Here is a 21,359-nt window from a genome sequence, read left to right as displayed (position 1 = left end):
CAGAGGAGAGGTTGGAAGAGGCCAGGTTCACCACTGCACATCAAGCTCATTTCTTCCTTAGGAAGCTGCACCATACTTAAAAACTCAAGTTGTTCTCTGTAATTTTCAGACAGCCGTGAAACACCTCTGGTGCCAAGCCACCCTGTACAAGCCCTGCTGCAAGACAGGGTCCACCACCTCTGTTTTGCACCACACCATGCTAACATGGATGCACAGCTCACATCTGACTTGGAGCCCATGCAAGGCTCTCTCACATAGGCCTACCATGGAGTCCTACCAAAGTACATGCCTTTCCAGAGGCAACTTGTAGCCCAGCACATCTTCTTCATGATGAATCAACTTCATTTGATTTAAAGGCACTGGCAGCATGCACACCAAGCACCCTTATCGCTGAGGGTTTAAAGCTTCCTTCAAAGAATTAGTGCTGGCCTAAATTGCTCTGTGCAGCATCTTAATTATTATTTAACTGAAAAATTATTTAGCTGTCCAGGTTGCCAAAAAAATATTCTGAATAACATTTAGATAGGGGTTTTGTGCCATTACAGGTAACTCTTTGCTGAAGCACACTTTGGACTTCCAAATTCATGATCACAGTTAACAGCCTCATTTTGCTTTGAATGAAGTTTGGAGTATGTTCAGCTCACCTTTATTGCTAACAAAACAGAGGTGGGGAGACACAGGCAACATCTGCAATGCTAAGTGAAACAGGGTCAGGGACCATTCTCTGACTGCGAAGCTAAGCGGCACACGCTGCTTACATCCCCGCAGTGCAGCGTTTGGCCCCAGGTACCCACTGAGCCCTGTATGGTACTCTTAAGATCTGATTTATTTATTTTTCAGTTCAAAGTGGCAACTGCTGCACATCCTGGAGCATAGCAGGAGAGCATCTACAGGTGTCTGAGGGTGCAAAGCCTGTTGAGGCAGGACTGAAGAACTGTGTTGCATGGAAGGCACTAAACTTCAGGCACTCTTATCCACAGTGCCAATCAGAAATGGGCCTTGGCACATGGTCCCCCAAACCACGGCAGGGCACCACCTCAGAGAGTGCAATCTGGCCCACGCTCGAGCCAAGCCAAGGACCAAGCTTATGGACTAGAGGTGGCCAAGAACGAGTGACACACTAGAAGTTCATACCCCAGTTTGTGAGGGCAGGCAGTAGAAGATCTAGGATAACCATGACCACTTGTGTTTCCAGTAGGGAGATCTCAGCCACCTTGTGCTTGTGATCTCACAGGCCTCCCAGATAAACATTAGAGACACTGAGACGCTCTAACTTACATCCTATTTTTCATGGCTTCGTGCCCATATATACATATATACAGGATGAATCAGAAAAAAAGGAGGCATGGGCAGCAGATAAGAGCCATAACATGCTGTATTTGTCACGTTCTTAATCAGCTTCCATTTTTGCGTGCTCTCCAAAGCGAATGAGATTCATCCTCATCCACCCTACTGTCAAACCTTCTCTTGCAGCTTCGGAATCTGTTGGCGCGTTTGGTAGAAGGGAAGAAATATCAAAGAAAACAATGTTTTCACAAATTTTGTGAAAACTGGCAGCTGAATAAAGGAAATGCACCCAAATTGAAATGCCCGTGCAGAAGGCAAACAGAGCTCAGTCACGTACTCTAATCCGGCGGCATCCAGCTGGTCAGGCAAGGCATGCATAGTTTTAGCCTCGCCACAGAGCACGTGTGTCTTGGCTCGCTAGGCAAGAGAGTGGGCAAAGGACTCAAACCCTTAAGAAGCAGGTTCATCGCTTCTGACACTTACGGAGCATTGGTTGCACTGGTGTTCATCGGAGAGAAAATGACTGAAACCCTTTGGTCTTCCCACATCCATAAGGCTCCTACCAGCTTTGGGAGAGTGGAAAAAAAGGGCAAAAAAATACTGTCAAATTTAGAATCACAGAATGGTTTGGGTTGGAAGGGACCTTTGAAGGTCATCTAGTCCAACCCCCCTTGCCATGGGCAGGGACACCCTCCACTAGACCAGGTTGCCCAAAGCCCCATCCAACCTGGCCTTGAATACTTCCAGGGAGGGGGCAGCCACAACTTCTCTGGGCAAATTTGGCTGTTGGATTGGAAACAGACAGAAGCTGTGGACCGCCTCTCACTGCAGGACATGGGACCTGCATGGGACAAAGCCTACCTGGCAAAATTTCCCTCCTTCTACCACTTGATACTATTGGTCCCAAAGTGACCTTTGCAGCTTAGTGAGAAATACACTGGCTCTTTGGATCTCCATAACGATTAGACTTGCGGACACCCCAAAAGCTTTCTTTACAAAACCAATTTATATAGATTCATTTTTTCTATATCTGCTAGGTCTGCGAGACTCTCCAAAACTCACTGGAAACATCACACAGTAGATTCCAACCTGAATGATGGGTTAAATTCTGGATTACAACATTGAAAATACAGGTAAAAATAAGAACATTTTAAAGAAAGGAGAAAAAAAACCCATGCAAACTGTAGCTGACATCATTCCCCTGTTCCCATTTTATCCTGACCTCCTGAGGAAACAAGGCCTAAGCGATCAGGCTGTTTGTCTGGCAGTTCACCCCTAATCACTTTTAAGCATGTGGCTCAGTATCCACCAGCTTTGAGGAGCAATGGGTCATATCGGCACCCACGCCTCCTTGGGTACTGTATATATTCCTGATGCACGTGCTAACGGGTCTGACAATGGCTAAGATGTTGCATACTCCTTTACACAGTATACCCATCAGGTAATGCCTAGATTTAGATCAGCTATAGCACCTGCTGTCCAAAAAATCGGAAGAGAAGAACAGAAAAGACTCAGGAGCGCTGTGTTTCCATCTCCTGCTTACATCTTTGACATCTCTGCAGGGGAGTGAATGAAGGCAAATGACATTACAACATATAGCTCAAGCACTCCTCTCCAGAAGTATGCTGCTAATTTACAGAGCTTCGTTTTGTAGTCTTGCTGCTTGTCGCTTGAGAGAAAAATGACCAAAAGGCAGGCATGACTCAATTTTGCTGCCCAAAACTGAGTGCCAAAATTTGATTCAGGGGTGGCACAGGGCAGCTCCAAGCATCCGCTTCAAACACTCACAGTCAGAGAGAAGCCCTGTGCCGACTGCCAGCAGTGAACGGGAAATTCTCCCACACCTTTGCCTTCGTTTGCTGATTCTCATTTGTCCTGCCAGAGAGCGCTGGGGGGAGCAGGGCAGGTTCGTGGTGGGCAGCACTCTCTGCCTGCGTTTCCCCTTGGTGTATGAACTCTCCTCTTTGGCTCCCCCAACCTTCAAGACCATATGGGAGGGCACAAGGGAGCACCAAGCACAGCACCAGCAGAGAGGCATAGGAAGGAAGGAGATGTCGATTTGGATTGACATCTGTCACCTAGGTTCTGCTTTGCTACATCGTGTCAGTGCCCAGCAAACCTGCCCTGGAGGGTCAGCAGCTCTGGCACGGTAGCGCATTGTCCCTAACTTCTTGCAGACGGATCATCCCAGTCCTTCTCCAGCTCCTCTTCACCAACGTGGAGAGGTGGGCATGGACGTCACTGCTCCCCTGAGCTGCCTGTGCTACACTGGCAGGGTGGGGGTGCCGAGCTGACGAAGCAACCAGCCAGCTGATACCACATTTCTTTATAGGAAACCCATCCTTTCTCTGTTTCTCCTGCTCTCCCAGCCCTCCTCATCCTCCATCATGCAATACTGAATCCAGCTAGAGCACAGGGCTCTCTCAGCTATGCAGTTCTGGGGACCACAAACTGCAATTTGGGGGTCCTGACCATCTCATGAGCAGTCACTCCCTCCCAAGCTGAAGCCACCTACTCCACCACTTCTCTTCACAAAGAGCACCCACTGTAACCACCCTCTTTTTCCTCCCTGCACAGAGCTCTCCCCACCTCCCTCCCAAAGCAGAGGCTCCTAGCTATGCTTTTGCATTTACCACCTCTTCATATAACCAACCCTTTTTCCTTTCCTCCATACGGTATTGGCTTTCCCTGCAACTAGCATCTATGTTACATCTGCATAAGTGGTTTTGATATTTATACCAGTAACCTTCCTCTTAATTTTATACATATGCTTTCTTTTTCAATATTTGTTCCTGCTCTCCCTGCTCAGGGATATGTCAACAGGCAAAAGGCCATGTAACTGCTCCAACTCTAATACAGGGTATACTTGCTAAGAAATGTACTTAGCTATATTTTCTGTATTCCACAGAATATCTTTCTCACTCTTCAGAAAGTAAAAGTAGCTTTGTTCCAGCATGTGAGGAACATCGCAGATATGAAAACTAATGGAAAACCTGTTTTCTGGGGTGGAGGGGGAGGAAAAAGTCTGGAGTTTTCCAATGCCCTCAAAATCGTACAGGGTCTAGTTTCTGTGAGTGAATTTTAAATGCAGTGTAAGAGGATAAATGGAGTGTGAAAGATTGTCTAGCCCTTAATTTTTCCTGTGTTTATGTCTGGGTTTTATGTTATCATCAATACTCCTAAGCCCATTGGAAAATTAATCTCCAGTGAACAGGTGAATAGGTAATAGAGCAGTGATTCTTCTGCCTCCAATTATCTTTTCACTTATAGAGTTAATTGAAAATAGGAATTAGTTACATTTTTCAAGACACACACTATTAGATAGCACTGGCATCATGCAGCAATTTGTCTTTTGGTTCACTGGCACTTCATAAAGGCTGCAGGTTACAGAAAATACAAGCCCTTAGCTTTGCACAGAGACCAGAACTGGTACAGTAAAAACATGGCTGTCACTCTTCACATTTATCTCATTTGCCTTAAGTTAATGATTCTTTCCCACCAAACCCACCATCATCCTTCATTTTAATTCAGTTTTAGGTTTGATCTGTCACACAAAGTCCAGGAATAAAACCACTGTATTTTTTGAATTATTATTTAATTCTTATTGGTATGCACCAATTGCAAAACTCTACACAGCCACAATTGAGAAAAAAATACCTTTGTAAAGATCTACTGTGTCAGTGCTCCTGCCTTTCTTAACCTACTTTTCCCACTTAGAACTATAAAGGCAGCATTGCATCTCAAAGTGCCGATCCCAATGGATCAAAGGACATGGAGGATGCAACCAGTACATGACTGGGAGAGAGACACATACATACGGCTTGCTTTCTGCTGCAAGCCATTGCATCATCCCGTTGTCCTCTCCTGCTATCAATGAATTGTAAGGCAGTAGCTGTGTATCAGGTTGAGAGCAAGAGACATCAAAGCATGAGTGATCTCAGAAATTCAGAATGGATGGCAAACCTAATTCAGAGAATAACCCTTCAGGAAGTAATCTGCTGTAAAAAGCACGTTGCAAACCAAAAACAGAGCCTTGAGGATGAGGTGATGCTTAAATATGAATTGCCTGTATAATCTTATGAAGCCTTGGACCGTGATTGGAAATGGCTAAAAAAGATGATTCACAGCATTTGGCACAAATATATCCATGTGCCTAAGATAAGGCACATAATTACTTGCAGCTATGCCAGAAACTGTATTATTAATTTGAGCTTTCAGAAAAAAAAAGAAAAAAAAAATCCAGTCAGAAAAGCTGGAATTCTGTTTCTAAAAAGCTCAATTTTCTGTGAAACAAACTAAGCCCTAATATAAATGGCATTGCTACTTCCGTAGGAAATTACTTTACCTAGACTATAATAAAAACAAATGCTGCCAGCAAAACACACGGTTTCATAGTTTGTGATTTGACGAAGGAACAATCTCAAGAAAAAATTGCCTAAAACACGAGGCTTTCTTAAAAGACGAAGGACAAGCAAAAAACACTCTGCAAGATTAACAACATAGGTAGAGGCGGGTTTTCTTAACATTTGAATTTGCCATTAAACCTTAAAAAAGAAAGCTCTCCTTTTGCAGCCTCAGCACTGAAATGCCGGACTAGCACAGGAGCACCTACAGCGAAAACGGAGCGCAAAGGGCCTCCCCCTTCCACAGGAGGGAGGGCTGGGGGGGGCGGATTTCAGCCCTCCACCGGCCCCTGACGCTCAATCTCCCACCGCACAGTCCCAGCGGAGTTGTACTCCATGTTGGGGTACAATGGTTCGCCGTCGGTGGGTTTGGGTGTGCGTCAAGGGCATGTGGGGCAGCAGGCGGGGGCACGTAAGGATGCTACGAGGGGCTTGAGGGAGGGTTATAAGGAGGCTGGAAAAAGCTGTGGGCTCCTCTGATGGGAAAGGCTCAACATCATCTCCACACCACGTGGCTGAGCGCGCCAACTTCTGCAGCTGAAGGCGGGCAAGGTGATGACGTGGCCAGTGCTACCAGCGGGCTGCATCCCACCCCCGGCGGGGAGGTGTGAAGGAACATCACCAGGATCTGCTCTGCCCCCTCCTCGCTGCTGGGTTTGCCTGCAAGAGCAACCTGGGGGATTGTCACGATCGTCATGGAAATCATCATCCTGCCTTGGGGACAGTCATGATCCACATGGAAATGTGAAATGACTGTGTCCAGTTTGCCCCACAAGAGTTTGAAGATGGTTTTGAAGGGGGAGATATAAAGCAAAGTTTTGGCATTGCCTTTGCAGGGGTAGTGCTCGGGGGCAGAATATGAAAGTACAGGGGAAATCTTACACATTGGGAGTGCGAAGATGGGAAAAAGTTCCCCACTGTCTGAATTTTTAACAACAGTCATGTTCTCATAGAATTAATATTCTTATCCCTTTCTCAGCCCAAATCTTCATCTTTCTGATCGTTAATGATATTTTTCTGCCTGGCTTGAAAATAAACTAAAACCCGTAGTCTTTCTCCAGGTCTTCCCTCTCTTCCTGCTCTTGAACATCAGTATAGAAGCCCAGAGGAATGAAAACAAGCAGGCCTTTCAAATTCAGAAATGGAAACAGTAAAGATGGAGTTCCCCCAACGCTAACAAAACCCCTGCCCGCTTCTGCCTATGTATCATAACCTGAAAAATGGAGCAAATAATACAGACCTCCCTTCCCACGAAGGGATCATTCAGCCTGCCTTACAAGTCTTCTGAGAGCAACTGGTAGGTTAAAACATGAGAACACTTTGCTTCTGTAGAAATGCTAAAGATTACTAAAACTCAGGAAAATACAGTGTTGATTGTGATGACACATAAATGTATGTGACCAAATCTGGCCATCACTGTCAAGGATCTATTTATTCATCACAGTAGCACCTTCTTCATACCTCCACTGAGGTAGAATGTGAATTCTCCCCATGCACGCACCGCGAGAGTCAGCACGAATATACACAGGCCCCCAAGCTTTGGCTTAGACACCCGCACCTGGGGGGACTCGGGTACCCCCGTAGCGCCTCAGCCTGCCCAGACCCTCAGTAGCCACCAGGAAATTACCCTCAGCACCTTCCCACCCGCAGCCCAGGGGATGCCGCCAAGCTGCTCAACACCCCCCCGTACCAAGCGACCCCTGCTGAGGACCGTCCCTGGCAGAGCACGGGAAACAACCCGGTGCCAGCCCGGGGACCGCACCGCGGCTCTCCCGGGGAAGGGCTCGGTGGCCCGAGCCCCGCTCTCCGCGCCCGCCCCGCACCCGATGCCCTCGAACCGTCGCTCCCCGACCGCCGGGACCCGCGCCGCCACGTGCCCCGCTGCCCCGACGGGCGCTCGCCCCGCCCCCTCCCCGGCAGCACGTGAGGCGAGGGCGGGGCCGAGCCGCGAGCCTGGCGGTGCCGCGCGGCCCCGGTCCCGGCCGCCTCCCCTCGCCTCCCCCCGCTGCCGCCGCCGGCGAGGGGGCGCTCGGGACGCCCCGCATGTAAGTGAGCGCCGGACGGGAGTCCCGGCGCCGCCGCCAGCCCCCGGGGCCGGGAGGGAGCGGGGATGGGGTGGGGAGCGGATTGGAGGCGGGGGCGGTGCGGGGCAGCCCCGGGGGCGAGGTTGCCGGTGCCGCTCGGTGTTGGGTGCGCAGCTCCCGTTGCACGCTCACGCCCGTGCAAGAGGCGGGGCGCGGTTGCACGGCGGCCGGAGGGCATCCCCGAGGGGCAGAGCACCGTGCCCGCCGCCGCCCGTCCCCGCAGCCTCCCGGCGGGAAGCTGCCGACACCGGCGCGGCGGGGGCCTTGCTACCCCCGTCCCCCCGCGGCGGGGGGGGGGGGGGGGGCGCTGCTGGGGACGACTCTCCCGGTCTCCCCTGGTCCCCCTCCGCCGCGCACGGGGCGAGCTCGTCCGGGCCCGATCCCCGCCGGGGGTAGCACCGCAATGAACGCCGCCCGGGCATCCGACATCTGTTGTTGAAGGTCATGACAAATAAATCCCATTCTTGCACACGCCGCCCCTTCCCTCTCCCCTCCGCACAAAGGGGGGTGTGCGGGGGACAGGTGGTGGCACTCGGCCGGGCTGCCAGGGCAGCGAGCACCGGGGGCGGGGGGCAGAGAAGAGGTGGAAGGATTTAAAGGCAGGGACAAGGGCTGTGGCTCCCTCTTGCAAGGGATGGGGAAAGCTTTTTTTCAGCTATAGCTTTAAAAAAGAATGAGTTAAAGGTACCTGAGCACCTGCCACAGGCAAGCTGTGTGTCCGAAAATACGATTTATAGCTAGCAAGCTTCAGTATCAAAGTTATTTAAGAAACAGACTTTCACTGTAAGAATGAAAATGAAATATCCACAGCACTAATTCTCTTGCTTGTTGTCATCTGTATTTTTTAACTTGTGCATATATAAGAAATTCAGAAATGTGAGGTAATGTTCCTCTGGTGCTCTGAAAGTCTGATGCAAGGAACAAGCACTGAACTGCCTAGGAAATTTGTGGGTTTTTTTCAACTCATTCAAGCTAGCACAGAACTGGAGAGAAAACAGAAGTGGCCACTGCTAGTGCAGAGCTCCAGCTTTCAGCATTTGTCCCACATCTTGGCTCCATGAGGATGCCTGTATGGATGGGTATGGACCTGGCAGAATGGGGCTCACAGCTTGTTCTTAGGTGGTGCAGAAATCATGGGTTAAGAAAGAAAGGACCCTTCCGATAATGGTTTTGCATTTCAGAAACATTTCGGTCTCGTTTTAAGGGTGTTTTAATACACCCACGCAACTCAGACTAAGCTGTGGGAATAGTGACGGTGCAGCTTTGGAGCCAAGACCTGGAAAGAGTCCCGAAAAAAGCGAGGAGCTGCATCCTGGTTCTGCTGCGGTAAATCGCTCTGACTTCTGTAGGCCTGGGATTTCACCCTGGATGCGACCGTGAATAATGGAAATGACAACAGGCAGTGTATATACATGTGATGTAAGTTTAGAAGAGTTATAAGCATTCGTGATTCATGACATAACTAAGCGCGTTAGGAGGAAACTTTCCATAGGGAAAGGTTATGCTATAATTATCCTCTCTGCTGGCGTTTTGTCTTCCTTTGAAACACCTGGAATTAGATAGTCTTAAAGACAAGGCTCTGGATTCACAGGCTGCGCTGGAATAGCCATAATCATTAACAGAGCAAGGCAGAGTCTTTTCTGCTTCATTCCTATGTGATGCTAAAATGTGCTGTTAGGAAAGGCCAGAGTTGTTTGATAAATACCTTCTTTCTTCCTAACCCCGATTCTCTGCTATCAAACAGTTCCTAATGAGGAACAGTTTCCGTATGAGGAAAGTTTGTAACACAAGAGGAATAGTTTCTGCAAAGCACTGCATATCCTTTCCAAAGACCTTTTGCCTTTTCCTAAGACCCGATTGCCTTTGAATGAACTCAGTAACTCAGTTTAAGCTGGACTTGGCACCAGATGAAGAAGCAGCGGAGGTGTGATTGTTATTAGCTATAGTGACAGCTGGCACTGACGATTATCCCGACAGCTAAGGGCAAGGCTCTGTGCAGCCCTGGGAAGGGTTTTGTGTGAAGTTTGGGGATTCTGGATGCCACCTAGAGGATTATCCTTGTTGTGCTCTCGGCTGCTTTTCCTCAGGAAAGGTGCTTTCCCACCTTTCCTAGGCTCTGCGGGGAGCGAGGAGCATCCAGTGGGCACCTGCCAGCTTTGCTCGTGTAGCAGCTCAGTGCTGGAGGCTCACGCCGAATGAGCCGGTGTAACCACACGGCACAGCGTGGTACTGCTGGAGGGACCCAGCTGGGGCTCCAGAGGCATTGCAGTGCCATCAGCCCTCATGGCCAGCCCCAGATGGTGTCCCAGACCAAGCAGGGCTACTCTGCTTCCCATCCTGGAGTTCCATGGGAGACAGCAGCCTCTGGAGAACAACACCCAATGTTTGGAAATAAATCCATGCACCAGAAGGGCAACCCAGACTCCAGGGCACTCCCTGGTTTAATTTCCTGTGGCTGTGGACCATGTGTTTGCGGGACGCTGGTTCAGAGCCACTAAGGGCAAGGAATAAGATTTACAAACAAACAGATGCAGGAGCCGGTCTGCCTCTTTGGACTACTGCTGCTCAGGTGTGCTGTCATCTGCAGAACTGACACTCAGCTTCCATCTAGGAGGAGGTAGTCGCATCCCTCAGTATCTGAGTTTTGCGGCAGACTATGCGCAGAAGCATCTAGGTGCCAGCGCCGCCCCGTTGCTGACCAGCTCTGGATACCGGAGCCACCAAGTGACATTCTCAGAGTAGGTGCTTGGGGTGTGATGGCAAGGGGATGCTCAGAGTTCACGTGTATTAGATACGACCCTGCAAAAATAATATGGGGGGGATGATTATACCAGTTGCATCTGGGTTTGTGTCAGCTGCAGCTGAAGCACCCTTTGGGATATTGGAGACCAAGCCTGAAGCTTGAGGTTCTGCAGGAGTTCTGTGGCTCTATCTGCATGGTCTGTAGACAGATGACCAGTTGATGTCTCTCAGCTCTGTCCCCAAACTCTTTGTGCCCTTCTGAATTCAGTAGTGCAACAAATCCAAATTGTGGCTGTTTGCTAATGTTTCTCTGGGGTTTCTTTTTAGCCCGTCCGCTGCTACGCATCACAGCTTGTGAGGGGGGGCTGACTTTTGTGGATCCAGAGGGAGAAAGAGTTGAATGGCCTTTAAGATCTATTTTCATGCTCTTCCAGAGATTAAAGACCTGATGCAGAAGTTAGTGCGTGAATGTATTTGGTATATTTATGCCCGTCTGGCCTATGAAATCTGCAAAATGCTTGATTTCTCTTCTCCATCTTGCGGTGTCCCCACCTTACCTGCCAGAGGAGGGTGCAAACCCCATCTCTTCTGTCCCCATGCCAGCCTACCAAGTGGGAAGTCCACCTACGGGTGCTTGCATGGGATTTGCCATTGTAGGAAAGGCAGTGGGTTTGTCTGTGACTGGGACCACTTCTCAGGCAATTGCTTCAAGGAAAGAGGAATGAAAATGTCAGGCAAGAAACAGGTGATTGCTCTGGTCATCTTTAGCTTCCAACTTGGCTGACACTGCAAAGCAAATGGTGGTAAGAGTAGTCAGGACAGAGACACCACTTTCACTGTAAAATTAAAGATGTTTTCTGTACTTTACTGGTTGCCATCAGCCTTTGTTGTCCTGGAATTCCTCCTTTTCAGCCCCTTTCCCTTGTTTAAGGTGATACTCATGGTCATTTTCCCCAAGTACCACTTCTGTGCTTTCGGTCTTCTGCTGCACTACCTCAAGGGACATTGTCCACTTCCTTGTGCGTCTCTGTCCCCTTAGGGCAAACCCTCACTCAGTTTACGCTGAAATAAAGATGCACAAAAGAGGTGAGGGCTTTTCACCCTTCCCCGTCCTTCTATAGGCACATCCTATAGACAGAAATTCTCACTCTGGACTGGAGGCTGAGATAAATTTCTTTCAAAATAAGCCAAGAAAGATTTCCTGTAGCTGCATCAAAAGCATCTAGGTTTACTGCCACACTCTGCTTAAAGAGTATGCAGTGCCCACTAAACTGAGCGTGCAAAGGGTGGCTGATGGTCTTTCTGTCCTTGGCAGGGAGTCGCTGGAGAGCAGCACCGGGGAGAAAAGATGGAGCGGAGGCCGGGGAAGACAACCCACGCCCGGAGGAACCTCTTTGGTCCTGTAGACCACGAGCAGCTGCAGCGGGACTTCCAGCACATGCTGCGCAATGGCATTGAGGGGGCCCAGCAGAAGTGGAACTTTGATTTCCTCCGGGACACACCGGCGGAGGGGCTTCTGCAGTGGGAAGAGCTTGAGGGCCACGAGGTGCCCGCCTTCTACCACAGCTGTGTGGTGGGAGATGCTTGGAGACCACTGCAGCACTTGGACGGGCCCCTGGGCAGGGAGGACAAGAGTCACCACTTTGCCCGGGTAGCACTGACTGAGAAACACAAAACTTCCAAGAAAACAGGGGGCAAGAGGATCTTGGAAGGGAATAAACAAAGACAGACATCTTTGACAGGTGTGTGAGCCCCTAGCATGGCTCAGATGATCGAACCTGGTCCCAACAGCTGCTTAGAAATTCTCTGGTGGGCCCATAAACCAGTCGTGCTTTAAGAAAGTGCAACCCTTCAAAGAAGCATCTGCAAGAGGAGGAAGGCACACTCTAAACTGATGGGCATGGGGCCTGTGTTTTTCAAAGGTGCTGTGCCACAAGGCCCCTCCTGGCCCTGGGGTCTGTTCAGGACTTGTCACAGAGCAGTAAGATAATGACTGCTTCTTGTGGGAGGATAGTTGGGATGGTGAGGAGAGTGAGGTGGTTAAAAAGACAATCTAAGAAAAGTAGTGAGGTGATTTCTCAAGCAGGAGCCTGACAGGAAAAGAGGGTTGCCCATCGGATGAGAGTTTTGGGGTTTTTTGCTTGCTTATAGGTTTGGCCCTGTGCACCCTTTCCTGAGTGTGGTAGGGAACGCCGTTCAGCCAGCTAAGCCTTAGGAGGAAGACCAGAAACCAGAGAAACCAACCAGGTCTCCTGTTAACTTCATCTTCACTCGGTAAAGTCATCCAGGAATTTTAAAGGGCAGATGGATCTTGAGCTTGGCCAAGTGGCAGAAGGGGCTAGGTTTTCAAATGCCTCTTGCCAGGACTTGCTGCCAAGAGTGGGTTTCAGCACCCATAAAAGAGGTTTAGGTTTTTGAGAATCCTCAGCATCCTGCATGCTAAGCTCTTCTGAACATCCGGCCCCTCTTTTTCTCTTGTCAATGGGATTTGAGCTTGTTTGGAAAATGTAATCCAGTATATTATATTTCCCTTGTCCATACTGGGGTTTTGGTTTATCCAAGACTGAGGTTTTCAAGACGTGGACCAAGGAATTTGTTTTGGGAATTTAATGTGAGACACCAGCTTGAAATTGCCTAGAAGATAATTGAAGCTAAGGTTTCAGGAAACACTTTCTGAACAGTGATGTTGATCTCAGTTAAGTCAGACAATAGACTAATTTGCTCTTTGAGGGTATGAAACTTAATTGCTAGCGAGAGGTTCAGGAAGAGGTTGGAGATTAATGAACAGTGGAACATTGCACGCTAGAGTACAAAACAATGATATTTAATGAGTGCTCTTTTCTTCTCCAAAGCACTTTACAGCCATTAACTAATTAACAGTATAATTTACAGGTAGGAGTACAGAAGCGTAATTCAGAGCACAATGTTGTGATGGTTTGAGGGAACTGCTGTTCAATTGTAAAACTCTCACTAGGTGTGTGGGAGTAAATTATGCAGATATTTCCAGGGGATATTTTTCTTCCGTTTTGTTTTCCCCAGGCAAGAAATATTTCATCAGGGGATGTGGAAACCAAAATACCACGCTGCACAGTTTAACACTTTCCCACATGTGTTTTCATAAGAGAAAACACTTTAGTCTAACAACAGTACCCTTCTCCCCAAGGAATCTGGGTGTGCGAGATGGGCCAGGAAAACTGTTTGCAGTCGTCTCTTTTGGTGAGGATTGGAGATCAGTCCCTCTCTCAGTCCTTCTCTCCCAGGCACACGCACACACATCCTTCTTATTGCCAGCTGAAGGACGCATTAGGAGATTCCCTGTAGCTGCAGGAACCTCGTTCCTCTGGGCACGACTGAAGTAATTCAGGCAAAACTGAGCCAGGGAAAGCAATACCTGCTGATACAGTCTGACCCCATGCTTCCACCCCTTTGCTCATCTTCTGCCATCCTATAATGAGAGGTTAGGTTAGGATTAGGATCCGAGCTTGGATTTGAAGCCGGCTATCTGCCTTCTGCTTTGGTCAACAAGAACACTGTAGTGCTTTACATTAAGATCCAACAATGTGCATTTAATTTGGACTTTCAGAGACAGCTGAAAGTGCTGTGGCCCATTAAATAAATATCGATATATTAAAAACCAACCATGGGGTTTTGTGGACATTGGTGCCTCCTGAGTGGAAGGAGCAGAGGTTTTCCTGCTGCATTTGACTCCTCAGATGTGCAGAGAGCTAACCATTACAAAAGTAGATTTTACCTTCTATCTCCCCACCCTTTTACGTAGACTTACTCCATCTCTCTATTTTGTTGCGGACCCATTGTGTTTCTGCTCTGTTTTCTGGGAGAGCCTCAAATTCAAAAGCAACTCAGATACAGGCTATAAGCCTTTTTCACTTTTTCCTTTTTTGGGTTTTTTTTTGTTGTTGTTGTTTTTCACTAATCAATGATTGCAAACCATGCCAGCTCTTCGCTCCTCTTCTTCTCTTCCAAATTTTTTGGCTTGCCTCAGTCTGGTACGCTTAGACCTTGTCTCTCCTGGGAGACATTCCTACATCCTTGCCTCCTTTGCAAAAGGTAAAGGAGAGAAAATTGGTAACAACCCTATGTTTTCATTAGCTGGTCTTACTTCTGAAGCAGATATAGTTCATGCAAGATGGCTGGGGAGAAAATGGGGAGGAAAGGCAAGCAGGTATTTAGGTAGGTATATTTAAGCAACAGCAATGTTTCCCTGCTAGGTCCCTCTGGCCAGGCTTTCCTACTGACAGGCTGCAGGCAGCGTCCTTCTCAGTGCCTGACTTATGCCAGTGCAAGGGCTCTGTAAGGTCGCTTAGGCAAACCAGCCAATTTCCAGGGACTCTGTTTAGCATCTTAGACGGAGGCTAGACCATCTGAATATGGCTCTGGGGAATATGCACCCCCCCTGGCTTTTAAGCACCCCTGTCATTTTTGGAACTAGGCTCTGTTATGTGGGCATCTGAGCATCTGGGCTCTCGCTAAAATTCTTCATGGGAAGAAATGGGAATACCAACTAGTTAAGTCTTTTCTGAATTTCATCTAGTAAGCATAATTCCCAATGCATTTCTTTTCCCAAAATAGAGGATAGCTACATAGAGGTCTTTTAAATGGAAGAAATAAGTCGTAAAGATTACATTTGGTAACGTAAGCTTGTTTTTCTTGCTGTTCCTTCCCTCTGCTGCTCCACTGAGAGACTACAGCAGGTTATAGTAATAGCGGGATTTGCTTTTCTACTGAGTTAGCAGTGCGTGCTCCTGCCTGGGAGAATACACTCTCCTCGGGATCGCGTCCTGCTCCAGAAGTTTAACTTGGGGCTAGCTCAGGTACCGCTGCGCTCCATTGCACTGTGCCGTACAGACGTATTCTTAAGGGAATTGGCTGCAGGAATCTCGTTGCACAAACTTGGCTGTGAAAGCCTATAGAATTCCAGTCATCCCGCCAACAATGTTCTGCGTTGGAATTAATGCAAGACTTTATGCTGCTAGGACTTGATAGTTGTTGCCAATTTGACTGTATAGAAAGCTCAGCTTTAAATTTCACGGAGCCCGCATCCTCAATTGAAATTGGAGCAAATTCATTGCTGTAAATACTAACAATTTACACCAGGTAAATGCCATGAACTGTAAAGTAAATAAGCATCTAGCTTCCCGTTCAGCTAATTCTGCCTTATTTACCTGAAAAAAGTTTGTGATTTTTTGTGCAAGGGTGGGAGGCAGGGAAGGAACTCATAGGGAAACTCCTGCGTTGGAATTACGGTTCTGTAGTTAATCTTGATTTACGTTTGCACCTGAAACAAAGATTCAATCACATGTATGTATGAAAATGTAATGGGTGTTCTCCCTGTGTGCCACAGTGCTTACTCTCTGAGCAAAGAATTAGTTATAGTTCAATGATAGTGCAAGGTTTTATGCAGTCCTCCCTGAATCTGCAGGTTGATCTCAGAAACAGAAATAAAATACTCCATAAATACAGTTCTACTGACTCGGTTATTTTACGGAGTATTTTTTTGTTATTTCTAAAGAGGGGAAAAAACCAAACAACCTATTTCTGTCTGGAAAGCACTGCAGCAGTGGATCCGAAAGTTGGAGTGAAATGTCAGATTGCTCAGCTTGTGTAACAGGGTCCAAAGTCTTTTGATCTCAACTGGATAAAAGCCAGCACATTTCCTTTGTTTTGCTTGGTATTTCGTAGCTTTATGTGGAACATGCTAAAGGTATTAGGTTTGTTCATTCACATGCAGTAGAGAAGTCTAAATGACTTCTTCAACGTGAAAATGAGATTTGAGAGATTTCTTGAAAAGCAGCCGTTACCAGTGTCGTAGCCCTAATTCTATTGATGTGTTGTTCTCCAGATTGCTACTCGGCAAAGAAGAGAGTCAAAACGAATGTGCAAGCTGCTGCAAAGAGGTCAACTTCTTGAAAGCAAGGAGAGGAGTGCTCTGCACAGGAGAGGTTGGAAAGCTCAGCCAAGCTTCCTCAACCTTCAAAAACCGGGTGTGCAGGCAGCGGACACGTAGGCACGTCACGCAGAGATGTATTCCTGACAGTGAAAACAGTAAATACTTTCATTGGGTTGAGGTCGGGCCAAACCAACTGGAATCACTTTGATGAGAAATTACTGGTTTTAAAAAACACTGGTAAGCAAGTTTGGACACTAGGCTAACAAAACTAAGGCTAGCAGTGTAATGTGCATTAAAAATCACTGTACATGAGAAAGTGGTAAACAGTTAAAACAACTGTATATGTGTAATAATGTGCTTGGACAAGTCACAGTTGGGGTCTTTGATATTGTCACGTCTTTACATACCCTTTTCTTTGGTTTTAGCAGGAACGGCTTACTAAGTTTCACCATCTCAGCTTTACACTAAAAAAAATTCCCAGCCATTTCTGCAATATTTTTTTCCGGTACAGAATTTTATGCATGCAACTATTCAGGGTATAAGTGACAGCACTTGGGTGCCAAATGTGTATATTGCTGGGATGTAGATGAAGAAAGGAGAGTTCCCATTTTAGCCCTGTATGTCTGCCCCCCCCCCCCAAGAATTAGGTAGTAAAACTTAAATGTAACATGGGTAGAAATTTGCAGAAATATTCCTGTATCTTTCAAGTCATTCCTGTTCCCAGCTGGGCCAAATCTGGCCTTTATTTTGGGTTGTGCTGTTCCATTTAGGTCTGTGAGTTTGCACAGTGAAAAGCAAGATAAAATTTGCCGTGCATTTGTCTACAGTGTTTTAAAATGCCTGCTGCTTGTAAACACAGTAAGAATGAGGGAGGCAGTTTAGTTGCCATTTTATGCTTTTTATTCATACTACTTACCTTTCTATAAGAAGAGAAAGGGCATTAATAACACTGAAATGTTACACGTGCAACAGTCTTGGTGTTGCACGGACTGCTTTCCTATGGCATTTGTTAACATATCCTTTTCCATCACCTACTTTTTATTTCCCTTTTTTATTCCCCTGACTAGTTGGGATAATTGAGGTTTTACAGCACATAATAATCAGTGGGTAAACCAGAAAGAGAAACCTATAAAATATACGCTCTAAATTATACTGCTGCTTATGGCCTTAAGATGCATGGAGTGTTTAATGAACTTGTTTGGAAACAGCTCTCTAAATGTCAGGTTTTGAGAACGACATGAGATAATGGACTGCTGCTTTGTGTCTCAGTTCTAAACAAACTAAGGTTTCTTCTGGGTAGTAAAAATTAACACGCGCGCGCGTGTGTGTGTGTGTGAGGTGTACGCACGTGAAGTGGTGTAAGCAAGTCATACCCCCTGCGTTACATGCAACATCAGGAGGGTTTAGTGTGTTTCTTTTTTCCCCATTAAGAGCTACAAGTGTTTAGATATAAATAATAGTTGATTGTTCCCCCAAATGGCACAAGGCAGTGATTTTCCTCTGTTTCTATATGCTGAGATAAAGATGGTCAGCAAATTGTGGGGTCAGAGCCCATTTCCACCTACATTCAAGCATCACGAGATGTGATTTTCTTGAATTTTTTAAAATTAGGAACAAACCTTGCTCCAGCTGATGTCAAAGGGAGTTTTATCCAAATGAAGCAGGATGAGGGCCAACCTTATTTTTCTTTTTTAAAGTGTGGTGATTTTCTCTAATTAAGAAAAATTGCACAATTGTCTCTCCATGTGTTTGTGATTTTAAAGCAGACCAATGACACTGTGCACCTTTTTGGTTTGTAGCAAGGTTACTTGCAGAATTACTTTCTGACCAGGATGGCACAAGCTGTGTGTAAAAGCCTTGAAGTCTGCCACGCACAAGGTTATTGTGAAGTAGCTGGGTCTTTTTCTTTCAAGGGGAAAAGGGATGCTTCTCTTTAGTAGGAGAAATAATGACTGTCAATGTTCTGCTGTCCCAAAGAAAAAAGAAAAGAATTTTTTTTTTCCATATTAATTCCAAAGCAGCTCAGTGCTTAAGCATACATTTAAAAGGAAGCATCTGCCTTAAATGCTTTGTAATCAGGACACTATAATGTCATAGGAATTCGTAAAACAATTGTTTAAATTATCAACAACACAGGTTTTGGATACCAATGCAGATAATGGATTAGAATGGAATTTCAATGTATTCAGACTGAAAGGTAGAGACTATGGTTGAACATTTGGCCTGTCCGCATTTATAGCATCTTTATTAGCTGTGATTGTGACTGGGAAGTCAGTGCTAGGGTAGAAAAGAGTTTTCTGCTGATTTCTTTCTGCTTGCTGGTTATATGTTTGTTAAGGATTTTTGCAATGATGGAATATTGGAGATGAAGATAACACAATAACACGAAGGAGGAGGGGAGGGAAATACTGTTCTCATGCCAGTGTTTGCAATGGGAAATTCATATACTTGTACCAGAGGGCCTAACCCTCCCCTGGTGTACACTATATTACAGCTCCACTGATCTGTGGTGGAACCACTGTCATTTACACCAGAGGACAAGTGAGGCCGAGATGTTTTGCACTAGTCCTTTTACTCTACAGAATAAGCAGCTAACTGTGTAAAGTTGCCTCCTTTCTACATACATGGGTTTTAAAAGATAAATGCTTTCTGCTCTATTTTTTTGTGTGTGACAGCCAAAAATAACAACAAACTTCTGATTAGTGTCTGAGCTTCATCGTCACCAGGGTAGATAAAGTTTATCTCTGTTTCATTACTGTACTGAGGAGGAAACAATGAAACAAGGAATATTTCATTATTTTGTTCAACTTGTGAATTGCACTTTCTTGTTTAACACAGTGTGCACAAGGGGATATGTCAGTATGTAACAAAGCTATGGTGATAATATTTTTTTAATAGTAGGTGGGTCTAAAACATTCCCATGCTTTAAAACAAGGCAGCAGACCTGATTGATTGAAAAAGCAATACACTGAAGCTTTCGTCTGCTTCATTCCCTGGGCATAAACAGCACGTCGAACGTACCAAGTTTAATCCTGTAACAAAGCTGCTCAGGGCTTATTTGCTGACCTCTGAGTCTGATAGGCTGCAGGGGTCTACGGCTGTCCATCAAACCCCTGAGCAGCACTTTCTCATCATGAGAAGCAAGGGAATGTGTTCAGACTTTGGGTAGCAGCACTTGTGTAAGGTCTTGTGCGGCTGCAGGAATTACATGGCAACGGGAGCCCGCAGCATTCTGTAGCCCTGGCATGCTGATAAGTAGGTACAGCTACATCTACCTGAGCCTCCCTCCTCCCCCCCCCCCCTTTTTTTTTTTTTAATATAAGCTGCATGCGTGACTCAGGGCTACATATTACTCAACAGCCACAACCTAGCTTCCGCTGATACCACGGTGTGACCGGCATATGTATACATTAGGGAAATCAGTAGTTCAGATTTTTTCTATCTGAGATATATGTGTCCCACGTGCAACACAACCTGAGCTGAAAATGGGACAGAGCAAGTCCCGGGACATTTGTTTTATGTTTTGTACAAACATGGAAATAATCTCTCAGGTATGGATTATTTCATTAAATTCCTTTCAGCAGCAACTGGAGAAACTTGTTTCACTTGGGTGAAAAAGCCAGGAAAAGAGATTCTCCATGTGCTTCTAGTTACTTTCAGGGTGATGCAAGTACAGCTTGCTTCTACTTAAAGCAACTCCTCTGCAAACTATTCTGAGGTACCCTTCTGTAGGGTAGTATTGGTTTCCTTGAGAAGCTATCAACTTGCTACGGTAGTTGCTTTATTCTTTTACCATTATCTTTTGGATCCTTGTTAATAGGCTTTGGGGGTGGGCCTTAATATCACAGAAAGGTTGAGCTGGAAGGGAACCTGGGAAATCACCTACTCCATCCCCCTGCCCTGAAGCGAGGATCAGGACTTGCTTATTCCAAAGCTTGCAAACTGCTGTGAGAAATGATTTGCTCTGTTCACGTGGCAAATCTCAGGGGTAGCCAAAGTCAACAACGTTCCTCCCGAGATTCAGAGGGTCTCTGTTACACAAGATGCTTTCTTTCAGGTATTCATTTGGCTTTGCTTGTTTTGTTGGAATGCTGTAGACACAGTTGAATTCCACATGAGCAAGCCAGTGTGTTGAACCATTTGGTTGTTGGATGTGGATATTTGCGATGTCATCAATAAAAGCTGGTGCGTAAATGTGTTTTAACAGCAAAAGAAGTTGAATTTTCTTCTTTTTAGGCAGGTTCTTCTTGTTTTGTTTCTGCATTGCTGTGAACTGGCCTCCCTACACTGATCCCTCTGTGCTGTTCCACTTTTTTACAATTCATCACTTCCATGCACAAAATATTGGCTCAGGCTGTGGGGTAGTATAAGCTAGGCTGACCTACAGCTCAGAAAATGTGTTTCTGCAGTGAATATTTCATGGTTTCCCACTGAGGTGTCACAAACCATATAGAAGGAAACTTTTTTTTTTCTTCTTTCTTCATTTTTTGAGATTTTTTTTTGCTTAGGAAATGCTGCCTCTGTTACTTTCAGCAATCTGTTCCCTTGGCAAGAAATATGACTATCAGGTGTTTAAAATTAAAGTTGTTAAAATCAAATTTGCAAAGGCAGGAGGGTTTGCCCCAGTGTCCTGGAAATAGTCCAACTTTGGTAATTACGTCTCGCCTAACTAAATCCTTCTTGCAGTTTCATGGCATTCTTCCTGTCCTGTTGAAATCTGCTATGAAGAGCTGCTGTGACATGACATGTTAAACATCTGCCTTGTTTTTACCCAGAAGTGGCCATGTTTCAATAGGAGATTAAGTGATTTATAATATATGGCATGCATAGACACAGATTTTTTTATTACAATGACTTCTGGAGGAGTTACTTAGGAGCAGCACTTCTGGAAAAAAAAATCAGCTCAGGAACTAAATATGGATTTAAAGGTCTGAT

The 21,359-nt window shown here is 46.2% G+C and overlaps 1 protein-coding gene across 2 annotated transcripts; it reads left to right on the top strand.

The window, feature by feature from the left end:
• The first annotated feature begins 7,603 nt into the window (after window positions 1-7,603).
• LOC104637427 (cyclin-dependent kinase inhibitor 1) lies at window positions 7,604-20,622 on the top strand. 2 transcript variants are annotated; one of them, XM_075760963.1, is made up of 4 exons: window positions 7,604-7,735; window positions 8,956-9,193; window positions 11,832-12,258; window positions 16,377-20,622. In XM_075760963.1, exons 2-4 carry the CDS (start codon window positions 9,158-9,160, stop codon window positions 16,442-16,444), a joined length of 531 nt encoding a protein of 176 aa, XP_075617078.1. In that variant the 5' UTR covers window positions 7,604-7,735; window positions 8,956-9,157; the 3' UTR covers window positions 16,445-20,622. The 2 variants fall into 2 exon arrangements, with proteins under 2 accessions (XP_075617078.1, XP_075617088.1); XM_075760973.1 differs by lacking the exon at window positions 8,956-9,193 and having other exon boundaries at window positions 7,631-7,735.
• The last annotated feature ends 737 nt before the right edge of the window (window positions 20,623-21,359 follow it).

Source organism: Balearica regulorum, chromosome 1 (assembly GCF_011004875.1).
Source record: "Balearica regulorum gibbericeps isolate bBalReg1 chromosome 1, bBalReg1.pri, whole genome shotgun sequence".
Lineage (NCBI taxonomy): Eukaryota > Metazoa > Chordata > Aves > Gruiformes > Gruidae > Balearica > Balearica regulorum.
The sequence above is the reverse complement of the archived record's forward strand: the minus strand, read 5'-3'. Positions and strand labels throughout refer to the sequence as shown.